Raw genomic sequence first — 18,142 nt, 5'->3', positions numbered from 1 at the left:
CATGTCCAAATTGACGTGAACTATCTGATGAACGCGTTCGTATGAAGTATTCAGTACTTCAGATATCCGTTTTAGCCCAATTCGACGGTCTGATAACATCATGTCATAAACAGCATCGATATTTTCGGGGACTGACACAGAAACTGGCCTTCCCGATCGGTCATCATCTTCAATGAAAAATTTACCTCTTTCGAATCTTGCAGTCCATTTTTTCACGGTCGCATACGAAGGATATTGATCACCAAGGGTATTAAGCATATCTTCGTAAATCTGCTTACCTCTTAACCCTTTTAAATACAGGACTTGATGATGGCTCGATACTCCAATTTTACGATTTTCACAATTTCTGTGGACAACTTCTTTTAATCTATTGCGTAACTCTGGTTTACTTGTTTGATGTCAAACTTTACACTGACACTTCTAATAAGTTATTGTTCGTTGCTATGGTAACGCAATATTTTGTTTATGCATGAAACTGGTCTAGGCTAACTAGATATCAATACATCCTCATATTTGGCACTGAAGATGATGAAATTTATTACCAGATCAAAAGTATTGTTAAATAAATGTCCAAATTATTTCTTCTAGTAGGGTAGCTATGAATGGGCTCAGTTGATGTGTGAAAGTGTTTGCTAACCAACCAAATGGATCTAAAATAGAAAGAGCGGGTAGATTTGAAATTTTGTGTTTTTTAAAATAGAATTCGCAATGCTTTCTGCTACTCAAACCATAAATATAATGAGTAGCTGTTTTTTGTAATCTAAATATTGATTCGAGAAGGTGCAAACTACAAGTCCCCCAGAAAGGCAAACCATAACGAATAGCAGAGAATAATTTTTCCGCCAAGATCTCTACATATACATTGAAGAGCACTATCAATATGTAGGCCGAGAAACTTGATCGAATTCGAGGATCGTATTAGGTCATTGTGGAGTTTTAAAGGTTGTAAAGCTTCTTTGTAGGATAAAACTAGAGTTTTCTCAGTATTTGAACAGAGACCGTTCGTGTGATACCAGGACTTAATAGTAATGAGATCGTTGTCCATGGTAGAATATAAAGCTTCTATATCTGGACCTCTCCAGGATACACTGGTGTCATTCGCGAATAAAGTGAATTTATAATTAATCGTAAGTCTGTGGCATCATTAATGGATACCAAAAAAAGAACTGGACCCAAAACTGAACCACTGCCAACTGACAATATACATGAAACTTTACCATTAGCTCGTTCTGATTGTTTCCTACATTCAAGGAAAGATTCAAACCATTTTAAAGGAGGCCATAATAATCTAGTTTGTTAATCAGAATTTCATGATCAACACAGCTTGAAAGGTTTAAAAGATAAAAATGAAAGAAATCCGAAAGACTACAGTCGTTATTTATCAAACATATGTGTTTGAAACAATTCAGAATTCTTGTGAAATTTTGTGGATTATCATCAAATATTGTTTTTAAACTGAATATATGGAAAGATCCCAATTACTGAATTGCGGATTTCTTATTTTCCGACATAATCCTTTGGATCATTTTTTTAATAACGTAAGCTCAATCGAAAGGGATAAAACAACTAGATTTATCAACACGAACCTTCCCGTTCCACTTAGTCCAGAGCGTTATAATTGGTAGCCTAAGTGGAATGGTATACGAGGCGTTTTGTCAAAGTTATGTTATAATTTGTAAGTCATTGAATTTTTCAGTGGAATGTTTAACTTTATATTGAAGTAAAATCAAAATGTCTTCTGCGGCGATAGTAAAATATTTTGTGGAGTGCTACAAGAATGCTTCAAAAGTACTTATAATATCCCATACCTCATCAAATAATGATATTGATTCTCATGGTAATCTGCGTTGCTTGAATTTTGATCATTCCACCTATTCTTTCAACGCTCACTTCGATCCACCTCATGACAAAGATCGTTGTGAACGTTAGTCATGAAATCATGAGTGACGTGTTCGTCACGACCTCATCGGTCGTAGCTGCATGTGGAACGCACAAGAGTATTTCTGGCGCCGTAAAAGCTTAGTGGAATGCACCACTACTATAGCTTTGTGATTGGTATCTGTCAAATGAATTCTAACCATACTTTTTTGTGATGATGTGTTATCAATAATAAAAAAAATAAGAATGAAAAATCTGTATATGATCTATAAAAATATATATACTTTCATATGTGAACAGCAGAATTCATGCGAAAATGAGTTTTTTGCAAGATACTATAATCATCCTTGCTTCACAGGTAAGTGTATCACTACAACAATAACAAGAGATGTATTGGTGGCTATAGTTTTAAATTTAAATTTTCAGGTAGCATTCTTCGTGGGAGCATGGATTTTTTTCATGAAACGGCTTTTTAAAAATTACGAAGTACGACATATAATGGTTCAGCTTATCTTTTCATTAACTCTTACATTATCTTGTACAATGTTTGAATTGATTATATTTGAAATACTTGGTTTATTAGATTCTAGGTAAGTCTCTTCGTTTGAAATAGGTAAATAATTTACAGGGCAATGTTTTATTGGCTATACATAATTAGTAAACAATGCCTATGTAACAATTTAATACAAAAGCCCAAAGTTAGTGTGCATCTACTAGCAACCTTGGATACTCAAAATAAGAGTTCTAATCTTCTTAATCTAATAATCTTAACAGTACACAAGTGTTGCATCATTCCATAGACTCTCAAAATTTTTTCTATTAATGAAATATATGGGTATTTACCTCTGACATATCCACAACTAAAAAGAAAAGAAAATGGATTTTACATGACATGGTGATTGTCTTTTCTAGATGTTTTTTGTTCACATAATTAACCTCTCAGGGTTCTTAAGCTGAAACTAATCTTGAAAGAATCTGTGGATAGCACCTGAACAGTTGGGATTTAAATTCAAAAATTTCATCAATATATCAATTTGCAGCATATAATGAGATTGTTATTCTAATTAAAAAAAATCTATATGTTACGTTGACCTGATCCATCCATTTGTGTAGAAAGTCTGCCTTATTTTTAACAAATAGTCACTTAAGTTCTAACATTGCATAAATAAAAAATGAGTTTTCAGGTGAGCAAAAAAATGTGCTTTTGCATATATCACGATCATAATACATATATTTTTTTTTGAAAATTTATAAACAAAGATCGATTTTAAGATGTTTATATGTTTTTTAAGATCTTACCAAACCATCAGCACTAACAAAAGCCACAAACTGTTTTCTACTTTTCAGTCATTTCCTTACACAAAGGGCGAAAATCTTATTTAATTACAAATGCAACAAAAACTATTTACAAAGTTCACACAATTTCATAGCATTGATTAAAAATTGAAATATTTTGTAGCTCTCGCTATTTCTACTGGTACGTAATGTTATACATGATGCTTTTTGTAGTAATTGTACTAAATCCATTTTATATTGGTTACTACTGCATCAGTAATATAAGATATGGTGAGTAAGATTCAGATCAATATAAGAATTATGAATTATAGAAAGTTTTATATAATCCACTACTAGCCAAATAATTAAAAAATCAAGTCTCAAGGCAATTGAATATACAAAGTATTCTAAAATATTGTAGTAGGTGCTTCATCTCTCCATTTTAAGACAAAAAGCTCTTAACATGTGTGACAAGACTTGTTATTAATGAGATATGAGAATGTTGAATTGTTTGTAATAAATGAAATCCGACTGAATGTGAAACTTATTTTTCATGTTGATTCTACTAGAAGTAATAGGAATAAACATGCTTATTCTAAGTGGCCTTTGAAATAATATTGTCAAATCTAAAAACTAATGCAAAAAACGAATGAGAAATTTCTATCATATGGATGCTAAGTTAACAACAATGCCTGCATTTATTAATACTGAAATGGCTAATAAGTACTTTTTATATGGATTAGCTAATGATAATGCCTTAGAGGCTAGACATATGTATGCCCAGCTTTGTCCAAAAAATCGTTTAACATGTTCTGATACATTTACTAAAAGACTGGAAATTTTGCTAAATCAAAGAATATTATGAGGCGGAAGCTAGAAATACATTCTAATAAATAAATCATTCTTCAAATTATTGACCAACATCCAAAACTGTTTGGAATGTTCTAAAAGATAATTTTGCTGTCAATATTCTGTTTACAAATGAAGCCAACTTTTTCAAATAGCATTATGAATTTCCATAATAACCACATATGGGTAGATGTAAATCCACGTGCAACAGTTGTAGCAAGGCGCCAATAATCCTTTTGTTTGGCTTGTCATCAAAGATTATTTAATAGGATCATTTTTTTTCTTACTCAGTTGACAAGTCTGACATATCTTAAAAATCGTATCATACAAGTCTGTAATGTTATTCGTAATAATCCTGGTATCCTCAAACATATTTGGCAATCCATAAGACGTCTAGCGAATGCTTGTATTTTGGCTGGAGCTGCACATTTGAACGTATGCTTTGAGATGTATTATTTTTCCTTTACATTTTACACATGTTGTTGCTTCTAATAAAAAAATAAAACTAATCTACACCCTGTATCTCTTTTACTACAAGACTTATCACTAATGTTTGTAAGAACTTTTCATTTTAAAATGGATTTCCGAAGCAACCTACTACAATATTTTAGATTACTTAGGAAACACCCTCTATAAGAAGTTTATTTATTTCATGTAAGTTGTTAAAAGTTTTCGAAGTTACATTTTGAAATGAATATTGTTTAATATGTTTCAAATTTGTTCTTTTCGTGTACTTTTCAATCTTTATACCTGTGGTACACATTTTAGTTAAACCAGATTATGTAAAACGCTTAACTGTACTGGTTTGGCTAGTTTTTCTGGTGATATTTTGGAAAATCGGAGATCCATTTCCAATAATGAATCCTAAACAAGGAGTTCTTTCAATGGAGCAATTAGTATCTCGTATTGGAGTTATTGGAGTCACTGTTATGGCCTTACTTTCTGGATTTGGTGCAGTAAACTATCCTTATACTTCAATGGCTTATTTTATGAGGTAAAATATACAAAATTTCATTTCATCATATACTATTATCGTCATCATCATTTCTTTGAAGAAAATTATATATTGAATGATTTCAGAGAAGTTTCCGAGGTTGATGTTCTCAATGTAGAGAAGAGGTTAATGCAAACCATGGATATGATAGTTTTAAGAAAAAAGAAATTAGCCATAGCTAAGAAGCAATCACTAGAAAAAGTAAATGATGCAACAAAAAGAAAAGGACTATGGTCCATTTTGTCTTCTGTTGGTGTAAACAGAAGTGAAGAGAGTAAGTAAAAAAGATTTGAATCAGTTTCTTAAATAATAATAATAATAATAATAATATAAGTAGGTTGTTATTGTATCCATTATCATGGTATGACTTTATTACTACTTAACATCTTCTAGGCATACTTAACATTGGGTTTCTATTTGCATCTTGTTCCATCTTTGATAAAAGCTCATTTAAATTACTAGGTGAAAACAGTGAAGTTCTAAACCTATAACCTGTATTGTCCCACAAGTCTTCTATCAGATTATAGTCATGAGTTTTTGTAGGCAGAGCTTTAGTTGCAATATCCACATTCTGAAGGTAATTTTATATTTCTCTAGCCAAGTTGATACCTTCCTATGTAGGTATTCACTTAAATGGTATGGTATGGTATTGAAAGAGAATCAACTGCATTTGATTTTACAGAATTTTATCAGTCTAGTATTTTTTCAATTTTCAAAATACAGATAGCCTTATGCTCAGCATAAAATCTTAGGGTCAGTTTAAAAATTTCATATTGCCAATTTTAAAAAGTATGCAGGTAGAGAGCATAATATGTTTGATTGTAATAAGTTTTAATTTATTTTTAGATATCACCCAACTAAGATTAGAAACTGAAGGCTTAGAAGCTTTGAGTAGAACATTATTTCTAGAAGTTCATGAAAATAGAAATATGCTGGAACGAATTGAATGGTCCAAAACTTGGAAAGGAATATACTTTAATTTTCTAGGTTATATATTTTCTGGTTACTGTCTCTGGAAAATATTCATTGTAAGTATTTGTAATGATAATAATAAGAGTGGAAACCACATTAGAATGCTGTTGGTTTTGCGTTTTTGTTTGGTGGTAATAATTAATTAGAATTTAATCAAATTTTGACATCATTCCATTTATATTTAAAACTATTGTTATTTTTATTACATAATTTCATCCAGATAACAAAACATTGCACTGTGATGTCCGCTGAATGTTGTGAGTTTTGTTTTCCAATTTTGTACATTGTAGCCATTTCGATTTTCATGTGAAATCAAAAATATTTTGATATATATACCCAATGAACCTCTCTCTGTCTCGAACCGGTCAAGACTACCTGAGGTAGTGCTCCGCTCTATCTGCGCTCGAGTCAGTGCGCGATGTGAAATTTGCTTTGAAATTTTGACAGCGCATTCTTGGATAGTTGAGCTACGATTTATTGGATAAAACATTTTTTAAACCCCCTATTATTGGAAAAACCCAATATGAAGTATTTCATCATCCCCCTTATTACTAATGAGTATTCTCCTTTTTCAACTCTTTATTTTAAAATCTAAAAAATATAGTATTTGCCTTCTGCTTTACCACACTAATAAAAATAATAAACTCGCCAAATGACTGTATTTATGTGAATAATTATTCTTTTAGTGTACGATAAATATTGTATTTGACAGAGTGGGTAAGAAGGATCCTGTAACAAGAGGTATTGAGATAGCTATTCATTGGATGGGTTGGAACTTTGATGTTAATTTTTGGTCTCAACAAGTGTCTTTTTATTTAATTGGATGTATTGTTGTTACTTCCATCAGAGGTTTTATTATCACATTAACTAAAGTAAGTTATTCAATGTTAATGTAATGACTGGAAAATGCTGAAGCATTTACATTCTTTGCTGTGTTCAAACCCATTTATTCTGACAACATTTTTAAATCATAAAAGTCTCAGAATGTTAAAATCCATTTACATAGAACCTACTCTCGCTTAATTTTACTGTACAGATCAAGGGAATGATTTGGGACATATAGTGGACCAAATTTTTTATACCTTTTTTTATATTTTCTTCGATGAGGGAATGTGCAGTATCACCCTCAATTTGAGTGTGTTCTCTTATAAGGAACTTATGGTTTGTACTTTTTAAATCAAAATAAGTAACTACATACAGGGACATTTCTGTTCACTGAAAAGTTTTTAGGCCGCCGCCGTTGGTTTACTTAGTACTCGACGTTTCGCCTGGTCCAGTGCCTGGCATTTTCAAGAGAGATGTTGACTGTTGCTCGGTTTACAGTCGAGTACTAAAGTAAACCAACGACGACGGCTTAAAAACCCGAGAATTCAATTTTCATGAGACTAGGTCAATTAAAATTAAACTTTAATGTGAAGGCGTCTCTCTTTTAATTTGGCCATTTTGCAGCCATTTCCTTTAGAATCATCTTGTCGACCAAGTCATTCTCGCTTTTCATCAGCATCAAAAAATTAAGAATACTACCTACCTAAAGCAATCTCGCAAAAATCTGATAAAATATAATAGGCAGATTTTCCTTATGTATATAAAGGGCATGGTTTACTTCTTATGGATTTCTTACACCATATTTAGAAAAAAATCAGTATGCTATTGAGGAAGTTAAAATAAGCATTGAATTTATCAAAAAAGATCTTTTATTAGTATTGAAGAAAATAGTAAACCTAGAAGGACGTAGTACACGCCACGCGCCAAGTGACGTTAGCATTAGGAAATGGATCAGGATGTTCGAGAATACAGGTGCGACAGTTAAAATTTAAAACTGTGGTCTTCGGTCAGTTGGCGATGAAGATTGAAGAAGTTGAGGCGTCGTTTCGTCGAAATCCATCTTTATCCATCCGAAAGCGAAGCCAAGCGTTAAACATAAAAAAATCATCCTTATATTTGATTTTAAAGGAAGATTTGCATTTAAAAGCCTATAAAATTCAATTGGTTCAGGAATTGAAGGATATGCTAATAGACTGAATTTTGCGAACGAAATGATGCAGCGATTTAACAACTTTGGAAACATACTGTTCAGCAACGAAGCAAATTTTCACCTGAATGGTCATATTAATAAGCAGAATTGTTGGTAGTGGGCAGTCGAGAATCCGAGACCAAAGCAAGAACGACCCCTGCACAGCCCAAAGGTTGTTGTTTGGGCCGCTATGTCTGCTAAAGGAATTATTGGTCCTTATTTTCATGAAGATCAACGAGGCCGAGCAATCAGTGTGAATAGTGATCGTTACTGTGATAACTTGCGAAATTTTTTGGTCCCAGAGTTGCAGGAGTTTGCAGGTTTCAACTCAAGAACGTGGTTCCAGCAAGATGGGGCCATTTAAAGTAAGGTTTATCAAAATAATCGAACGAACCTAACCCAATTGAAGGAAAATATCAGGTCAGAAATGGCAGCAATATCAAGATTAATTCCATTCTATGACTAAGACGAATATTTCAAGTATCTTTAAACAACTCAAATGCACTCGTATGACAACACGTTCTGAGTACGTTCACCATTAAAAATGTCAAACTTTATGATAATGACAAATTTCACATATTCATATCAGTGTTACCATATCTCAATACTTAAGTAGAAACCCTCATATTAATATAGAAACTAATGGATTCATAAACAGAATGTTGATTCTATTATTTTTCTTCTGTTTCAGTTCTTCAACAGGATGTCGTCGAGTAAAAGTTCGAACATAATTGTACTTGTTCTTGCTCAAATAATGGGAATGTATTTTGTATCATCTGTTCTATTATTGAGGATGAATATGCCGGTACAATATCGAACAATTATCACTCAAGTTTTAGGTGCCTTACAGTTCAATTTTTATCACCGCTGGTTTGATGTTATATTTTTAGTCAGCGCTCTTGGAAGTATTATAACTCTTTACATAGCACATAAACAGCCAATAAGAGAAAATATCTAATAACATAAGTTGTATTTAATTTAGTTAATATTTAAATTTTAAAGTGATATTTTTAAACGAGTGTTGAATATAGAATTTTATTTAAATTTGTTGTATTTTCTTTTACTACGTATATATATATATATATATATATATATATATATATATATATATATATATATATATATATACCCCCCCAGAACTCATACTTGGTGTAGCCAAAAGTGTATCAATTACATCTCTGAGTATTCTACTCACGAGGCAGCTCTGCAGAGATGGATGGAAAAGGGCTATATGCCTCTTTTGCCAATCAATTACTCTACTTAAACCTGTGCAAACTGATATTATAACTAGACAGTTATTTAAGATTCCATCTCTACAATATTAGTCATCACGGACGATCTGGAATGCCGCTGATGCATGGAGGAGGAAGAAACTACAGACCACGTCATTGGTGAGTGTTCATCACTTACTACCTCAAACACTCGGTCAAGCCTAATAGATTACCTAGTAACGTTAAAAAGTCGAGCCAAAATACCTGACTAGTTTTTGAAAGATATCTGCTAGGGTAGTTGTAAGTGGGGCATGACGTGCCTATCAAAAGGCGTATCTGCGCAACGGCCCCTGGCCGATCACCAACCTAACTATGAATTATACTTTACATAAAAATCATGAATTCTTCCCAGAAAAGAAGCATCCCACAAGAAACCATGAAACTATTTACATGAAATCAAACACCAATCTGTTTCGCTAGTGAATTAAAACAAAACTTTAATGGTGCAAAAGGAAAGTACAGGGTTTGATTTTTATGATAGTTTATTATTTCTATAATTTTTTAACACCATTATTATAACAAAATTTAGGAAAGGGAATCGGTATAATATGAATAGGTTATGATAATATGCCTAAATATACCTCGTATTTATTATAAACACATTACTTAAATCAATATAAAAGAATACTTATACTTAATGACTGTGACAATACATTTATTTTCCTGAAACGAATTTTGATAATCCTTCTAACATTCCAATATAGGAAGCATGTTCATAAGCTGTACTGTATTTCGATAGTTTTTCTACAAACTCATTTGAGATTCCCTTTTCTTCCATATAATTCATAAGTAAGTCGTATAGATACTGAAAAAAATATATATATAGATGTATATAAAAATTAATTGTTAAAAAAATCAAACTTTTAGTAATAATAAGCAATATGTTGTTTCAATAGAACCCCTATTTAAATAAGGAATAACCGTTTGCTCCCTTTTAAAAATAGTCTATATATAAAGGAAGTAAGGGCCCTTTATCACTGGCAGCAGAAAATCAAGGAATCAGGTGAACATTAATAATAATCCAAATATAGGATAGAAATTCAAAGATATCAAAAACTTTTCTATACTGTAAACATAGATTTACTTTGAGAAAGTTGAAAGAATATATAAATTATCTACAAAATGAATATTCTCCATACTCATATGAACACTATCTCTAAAATAAATCAAAATAATAAAAATCCCACATTTGCTTCTAAGAATAGGACATAATTACAAAATTAGCCTTCTCAGTTTCTGTCATAATTAAAATTTGCTTACATATTGGTGGACCCAATACGATTCGAAAATGTTAATATGAGGAACAATAAATACAAAGTCCATGTATATATCTGTCCCATTGTAGGTTTAGACTATAATGACGTTCAGTAGTTTCTGCCTTCAGCTAGTTTTTACAAAATAAAATAGTTTTTCGATGGAAAAGCTTTTGTAACAAACTTCTATTTACTCTCAATGCATTTGTGATCTTTGAGTAGTTTTCATAAAAATGGTACCGTGTATAAACTTACGCTAGATAACAAGTGCCTAATAACACGCAGTAGCATTATCTTTATTTGATTGGCATTTATTATGTTCAAGGTGTGTGTGGCAAAAATTCTTTTCACTTTTATTTAACAATGGACAATGCTAAGGCAGGCAAGACCTTATATTTCCACACTACTTACTGAATATACATTGCAATTTACCTGTAGAGTTAATCTAGCAATTTGTGAATGTATGCTATTCAATAACAAAGAACTATATAACCCCCAGGTTACCCCAAGGATTTCTTTGTAAGATTTATTCCATCAATCCTCGTAGTCTTTGAATGTTGCAAAGGAATTTATTGATACATATTTTTTGAAGAGTATAAGATAAAACTCAACGGCAACTCTTTTCTGTTGTTTCCATAACTGCCGGGTTGCTACTAGGAGCCATATCCAGTGCTCTACTGTCCACCGCAGAGGAGTTTATCTAAAGGAATAGAAGAGATGGGAATGAAGTGCTTCCAACGATTCCTATCTCAGCCTATGTGTCCGTCAGATTTGAGGAGTGTGTTGGAGTGGTAATTTTAATATATTATGAAGTTAAAAAAAAGATGGAGGATATTATATAATTATACATTCATTATTTAGCATTTGTAACTAAAACGTTTTAGGTGAGCCTCTGAAGTATAATATATATTAGGATATATATATACATATATTCTATGAAATTATTTTGGAACATTATACAGTTTCGAGCAGATGGGCATTTATATTGAATGTGTTTAGCTGTCAGTGAAAAAGGACCGACTTTAGTAGACAAAACTGAAAATTATTTATATTAAACTTTTTTCATTAAATAATGAAATAAATGTCTTTAATTTTTTATGAATATCATACATATTGTTAGGTGAAACAAGAGAAATATATCCCTATAATAATTGAATTACTTCATACTTACAGAGTCTAATACATCTCCAGAAACTGAATAAGTGTTTGCATTCCATTCTCCCTCGTAAATGCAAATTTCATCAATTCCAAATATATCATCTGAAATTATACATTTTGTTAATAAAAATATAATCTTTTCAACGATCTATAAGTAATACTTGATATTTTACCCAATGAACTTTTGAGAAAAGCACTAGTACAAATCCATTACTTACCCCCCCCCCCCAAAAACTCTGAGTAAATAAAGACCACAGGACTCACTACCCCCAAAGAATCGATTTTTACTAATGCCGAAGCTCTGCCATGCTTTTGACAAGGCCTAATTTAAATGCCGCAACATCAGTGGTGCAGGGGAAAAAAGGAGACGGCTCAGAGCGTAATGGCTCCGGATTCTAAGGTTGCTTGGACCTCAAACTCTCCTGCACCCAGGGCTTCCAACCCGGAGATCTCGGTAAAGCTTAGTAAGATGTCAAGAACCCTGATTAAACAGCCGTTAAACAACAAATTGTCTCCTAAAGCTGTAAACCTGTACCCGCGGTAGGGTCTGGTGCTAGCTATGTGAAATCAGAAGTACGATCAAATCTGCAGCTGGCCGTAATCCGGGTGGGACAACCCGTGATGAATAGGACCATCATGCAGTCTCCTTTCAGCAGCGGAGCCAAGCCACCACAATTTATTCCTCTTTGACTGGTTAGGAATCATATCCTAATTATTCAAACGGTTTAAACCAAAGCGCCCGATCAGTTTCTCAAAAGACATCGGCCAAATTGAAGTAATGAAATTGAATCATAAATATAACCAAATGAATATATCTCTTTCTCCTAAAAGGGATATAAAAACAAATTTTTGAACATACCTGGATCTTGGACTGCGAAAGCAAAAAACTACCTCTTTATACCATTCACTTCTACTGATGTTATAATAATAAAAATTATAATTAAACTGAATTAATGTAATAAATCCTACATTCCACAATAAAAAGGTTTTATTATAATATAATAACTTACTATATCCATCACCTTGTTCATTAGAATTCAAATATGAACAAATCAAACTGATAGTAGTTTTCCCTTTTACCAATTCCACTTTAAATGATGGCCTAGATTTGAGCTCTCCCAGATCTGGTTTATCCATATTCTCATTTACTTCTGGTTCTACATCAGTATCCACACTATCATTTACATTGAAACTTATCTTTATGCTGAAAATATACCACTAATTAATTTAAAATAAAAATTGAAATATTATATGGTAACTGTTAAGATCAAGCACATGTCTAGTTTCTTAAATAAAAAATTGTTTACATTTAATATGATGGTTGTCCATAAAATAAGATTTCCAAGGAGCTGCGGACGATAGGAACGCTGTTAGGCGGGATTTGGCGAGACTGTCGTGTTGCTTGAATCCGTTTCTCCCAGTTCCCGCCCCAGCGAGCTGTTTACAACATTTATTCTTTTCTAGGTATCTTTGAAAGACGAAGCTTTCATTTGCCCTGTGATTCGGTTTTTGTGTGCACAAAAGTTGCTTGGGTGGACATTAATTCCCAACTGTGTGAGGTGTATGTGGAAGTGTATACATGTGCAACATGTGCACAAATGGTGTAGAGAATTCAATCACGAACCTACATATTTCGATTTAAGACTGATAAATATATTATTAATGTAAAATAAAATCAATAAAATAATTTATTAATTTATTATATTTTTATTTCCAATTTTATCTCCTACCGACTCACCCTATATATATATATATATATATATATATATATATATATATATATATATATATATATATATATATATATATATAGACATCTATCCTTAGTTTTTTCACAATATAAGTATTTTTTCCTGTACCTATTATTGTAAATATTAATTATTATTATATAAAATAATATTATTTTACAAAAATCTCCTAGTCCATCTGCAGTTGTCCAACTCAATATCAACCAAAATCAGGGATCAGGGTAGTGGAGATGTGCTTATCTCCGCCCTCCATGACTGCGTCCTTTCCCTGAGAACTCAATGGTACCCGAGCAATGTAGAGATAATAGGCTCTTGGGTAGCAGCCAAAATACAACCTTATAACTGGCTTAAATGGAAGCTTTAATCTATTTGGAATTCTATGAACCACCAGAAGAAAATTTGATTGAAATTCAACATAATTTTCCAAATTATGAAATTTTTTTATGTAAAAAGCAAGCACAAGAGGGTAAACCCTATTACACTTGAGTATATCAAGTAGTGCCTGCCATGTAGATGTTGATCTCAAATTTTAATGGGTTGTCGTGTTTGGGAAAGATGTGCCTTGGTAACTGATTCCACAGGTTTGCACTTCTCTAAATAGAGAACTCCCGATAAATTGGCATTCTCAGTGCCAGCAGGTGAACTCAGTGTTCAAGAGCTATATCTGTCTGTCAAGTAGATCTTGGAAATACTGCTCAAGGTGGTATTATGTTGGATACCTCTGATGAGAATCTGCTGTGGTAGTATCGATACAACAGAGTCTTCTATGCTCTAAGTTAACCCATTTTCAGATCAACTTTTGAACACCTGTAAGTCGAATTGTTCTCTTCCGTATTCATTCACCATGATAACCTAGGTATATATATAACATAGGTATAGTGGACATACTGCCTTCGATATTGTCTTGAACTAATGATAAAATAGATCAATGCTTAATTGTAATACACTATTGCTGTAACTTCAGAAAAAAATAATAGTCATCACATGCTGATGTAACAACATAAAATATGCACCAATAACTTGTTAAAAAGTGGTATACATTTTTAATTGTACTGTTTAAACACTTACTTTTCATCATCAACAGTTTTGGTTAAAGTAACTTCAGCCCCATTTAGGCTAGCTTTGAAACCATCTAATTCTGAGGGAATAGCTTTAATTTTCTGGGCTTTCCTTTCTGCTAGAATTTCTTCAGTAAGGAATTCCAACAACTCTTTTTCAGCTAGATTAAAATAACAAGAAAAAGTAAATAATATAAATATAGTATTACTATCTATTTATAATTTTTGTATGAAATACACACAATTTATAATAGTAATTATCTTAGTCTAAGTTTTAGTCAGGGAAAGTCAGGGAATTTATCAGGCAAATTTTGCTGGGAACCCTGTTAGATTCAGAAAGTCTTGATGAAACGATATAATAAAGAATTGTTAAGAATTTATAACCTAAATATTAGTTTTATTATATACCTTTAGTATGGGCAGCTCTTTTACTACCACATCCACAACTGCATAATTGACTATGTTCAACTTTTTTGGTGAAATCTTTTTGATTCGTATTACTCATATACCATAGTGTTCTCGCTATTTGCCTTTGCTGATTTACAGAAGAAATTACTCCATTCTTTACCGGCCTCAATAATGATCTAAGACCATTCAATCTTAGTGTTGCTTTGAAGAAATTATTCATGATTTAATTGCAAAATTGGGAATGCAGCCGGCAAAATTTTTAGTAATTTGTAATTGCTAAAAAACGTGCTTCATCAACTAGGTAAACTGCGCTTGTGTAACTAATGTGACATATGACATTTAGTCACGGGAGTGATAAGTGAAACCAAAGGTGTTTTCACAGGTCACCAATAATAATTATAAGATTTTATTATAAATTATTTACTATGTACTTAATCAACGTTGAACAGTATAAGTAAAAAGATATCTGCATATTTACTTTAGAATAAATGAATCTCAAAGAATTGGATGCAAATTTTATAATTTTAGTCAGAAATCATAAATAAAATAAATTGTAACACGATAATCAATGAGTAATTTATTGTTTCCTAAAGTAGAAAGTTTAATTACATCTGAACTATTGATAAATATTAATCATTGGATATGCTTTTGGAACTGCATCAATTAGAATCACGATCATTTCCTGTTTTCGTGGAATTTTAACTCAACAAATTGCCATTTGAAAATTATATGCATTAAAGTTGTGTGTTTTTGAATTAATAGAAAATATATATATATATATACTCAAAATTAACCCAAGAATAAACGCCATTAAGTAGAAAATCAATATTATATATTATAATGCATACTTCATTATGTTTTATTACATAATTTCTTCTCGGCAAGTTAATGAATATTTTTGTAATAAAATCAAAGAAAGTATAGGAATACAACAATAGGTAGAGTCGATCAACGACAATAGTTGAGAGATTTTGTACCATTCTTTAACGAAAGATAAATTTCACTAAATTATTATTTAAATTTTACAGTGGCTCGATTCTCCTATTATACGTTTTATATGCAACAATTTAGAAATATTCTTATGCTATTAGGATACAATATATCAATGTACATATTTGATGGCACTACCTACTTTAAATGTTTCGGTAGGGAATTTACATGTAGTTTAAATTCACGTTATTATTTTTTCTGGGAGACATTACAGTGGCAATTATAAAATCATTATTTTCTCATTTCATTTGCTCTCAGTTGTTTAAAATAATCATTAATTGCTGGGAAAGGATTCGTTCCAGATTGTAGATTTTTCTGTATTTTAGATCATATGAACATTTGAATGTATTTAAGGTGGCGCTATCTATCGCTCTAACGAGAAATCATATCGCATTACATGATAAAGTATCAAAATTTTTATAAAGACTCAAAGAAAAGTCGAAACGTCAAAATTTATCTTTCTTTTAGAAACTATAAAAAACTAATTTTAAAACAGAAGAGACCTAAAATCAAGAACATTCAGATGAATTAATTTACAATTTACAATGTTTGTCAATGTAACATGGGATTTCACCTTTCTCAAGATATTAAAGTGTGAAATTTTAATAAATTACTAAGAAATCTACATGAATCAAACATTTTCGGATTCGAGTTTTTTGTATTATTTGAGAAATTTCTCTATAGTTATGTATAATTTTTCACACAATCAGATAGTAGAGATTTCAATAAACAAAAAACCTTCCAACTTGTAATAAATCCGATATTTTGACGTGAGAATTTTTATATTATCTAACAATTATAGAGCTTTTCCGATATTGAGTCTGAAGAAGATACTAATGAGTTACTAGAAAATATATTTGTATTTTGCATACTTTTGATGTTTTTGAATCTGTCTATGCGAGCTACTGTTAACAAATAATCAATTGCAAAATTTCTATTTCTTGGATTCTTTGTGAATAGTAATAAATGAATAAAATAATAAAGTGAAGTGGTATTTTTTGTATTCAAACTGTAATGCAGTTTCACATTTGAATTATGCATGCCAATAAAGCGGTTTTACTATAGAAAAATAGTAATCACAACAAAATTCCCACCTATAATTGTGAAAGCAACTTTTTGTATACAACCAATTTTTCATTTATCCTTTAAAGTATGACTGGTTTTAACTTTTGCATTCCAAAAATCTTCTCACCATTCACTTAATTGTTTTATGCATCAAAATATGCAAATCATATTTTGTTCATATCATTATAAGTATAAATCGTCGTATACGAATAAAATATTGTTTAAGAGGTACGTAAAGAGGCTCAATAGAAAGTTGTAAGATGCGGAAACAAAAATATTTACAACTATGAGATGGTATAAAGAATATTTCCATATTTTAGACAGTTATGCATAGGCGTAGGCATATTCTACAGTTGAATACTCTGAGGTGACGAATAACTCGTGAGTGTATTTGTGTACTATAAAAATGCAACAAAATGTGTGCTTCATTAGGTAGCTCCCTCTCATCACTCGTTAGTATTGCAACTTTTCTACGATTTCATGAAATCTAACGAATTCAATTATCAGCCAAATGGCCGACGAAGGGAACTAATTCAACTATAGTTGTATCCGCTTCTTTCGTGACATAAACAAATTATTCACTTCGCCATTTTCACTATCCACCTCAATAGAATAAACCATATGCAAAACAACTCCTTTCAACTCAAGCTCTAAAAAGGCCATCTAAATCAATCTAAGCCTCAATAGCACTTCCTTAACACGAAACAAGATATATTTTTTTTAATCTTTCAACATAGTTTCATTTCAAGTTTATACAGGGTGAATCGGGAGGAGCGCACCAAACTCTAGGAGTATATTATGCACGTGAAAATAATGTAAAAAAACTCTTATGTTCTTATCCGATTTTCATTTGTTTTCAAGTTATAGAATATTAACAAATAAACAAATTATCACAAAAAAATTTCTTAACCTTAGCGTTCTTTCAATAAATGTTCAAAAATACCGCCATTGACTTCTAAATATTTTCTGCTTCGTCTACGAAGAGCGGTTATTGCTCTCCCAATTGATTCATTTCTTTCTTCTTTAATGTGCATTATTCTCAATTCGTCTAATTAGTGCATCCCGTGTGTCCACTTTTATTTTGTAGACTTCATTTCTTATCCAGCCCCATAAACAAAAATCTAGTGTTGTGAGGTCTGGAGATCTTGCAGGCCAATTAATAGGACTCCTACGACCAATCCAACGCCTTGGAAAACGTTCGTCCAAATG

The 18,142-nt window shown here is 31.6% G+C and overlaps 2 protein-coding genes across 3 annotated transcripts; one reads left to right on the top strand and one right to left on the bottom strand.

The window, feature by feature from the left end:
- The first annotated feature begins 2,034 nt into the window (after positions 1–2,034).
- On the top strand, positions 2,035–9,026 carry LOC130903757 (Golgi pH regulator). Of its 2 annotated transcripts, none has more exons than XM_057816013.1 (8): positions 2,035–2,236; positions 2,305–2,468; positions 3,338–3,444; positions 4,771–4,996; positions 5,083–5,270; positions 5,843–6,024; positions 6,655–6,840; positions 8,674–9,026. In XM_057816013.1, the coding sequence occupies exons 1-8, from the start codon at positions 2,195–2,197 to the stop codon at positions 8,938–8,940; spliced, it is 1,362 nt and encodes a 453-aa protein (XP_057671996.1). In that variant the 5' UTR covers positions 2,035–2,194; the 3' UTR covers positions 8,941–9,026. The 2 variants fall into 2 exon arrangements, with proteins under 2 accessions (XP_057671996.1, XP_057671995.1); XM_057816012.1 differs by having other exon boundaries at positions 2,079–2,236; positions 2,285–2,468.
- Positions 9,027–9,717: 691 nt separating this feature from the next.
- Positions 9,718–15,207, bottom strand: LOC130903756 (complement component 1 Q subcomponent-binding protein, mitochondrial). The gene is made up of 5 exons (XM_057816011.1): positions 14,879–15,207; positions 14,481–14,631; positions 12,675–12,868; positions 11,678–11,766; positions 9,718–10,058 (listed from the first exon to the last, which is right to left on the bottom strand). Exons 1-5 carry the CDS (start codon positions 15,096–15,098, stop codon positions 9,909–9,911), a joined length of 804 nt encoding a protein of 267 aa, XP_057671994.1. The 5' UTR covers positions 15,099–15,207; the 3' UTR covers positions 9,718–9,908.
- Between the last annotated feature and the right edge of the window lie 2,935 nt (positions 15,208–18,142).

The sequence above is a fragment of the Diorhabda carinulata genome, chromosome 2 (genome assembly GCF_026250575.1).
Source record: "Diorhabda carinulata isolate Delta chromosome 2, icDioCari1.1, whole genome shotgun sequence".
NCBI lineage: Eukaryota > Metazoa > Arthropoda > Insecta > Coleoptera > Chrysomelidae > Diorhabda > Diorhabda carinulata.
The sequence above is the reverse complement of the archived record's forward strand: the minus strand, read 5'-3'. Positions and strand labels throughout refer to the sequence as shown.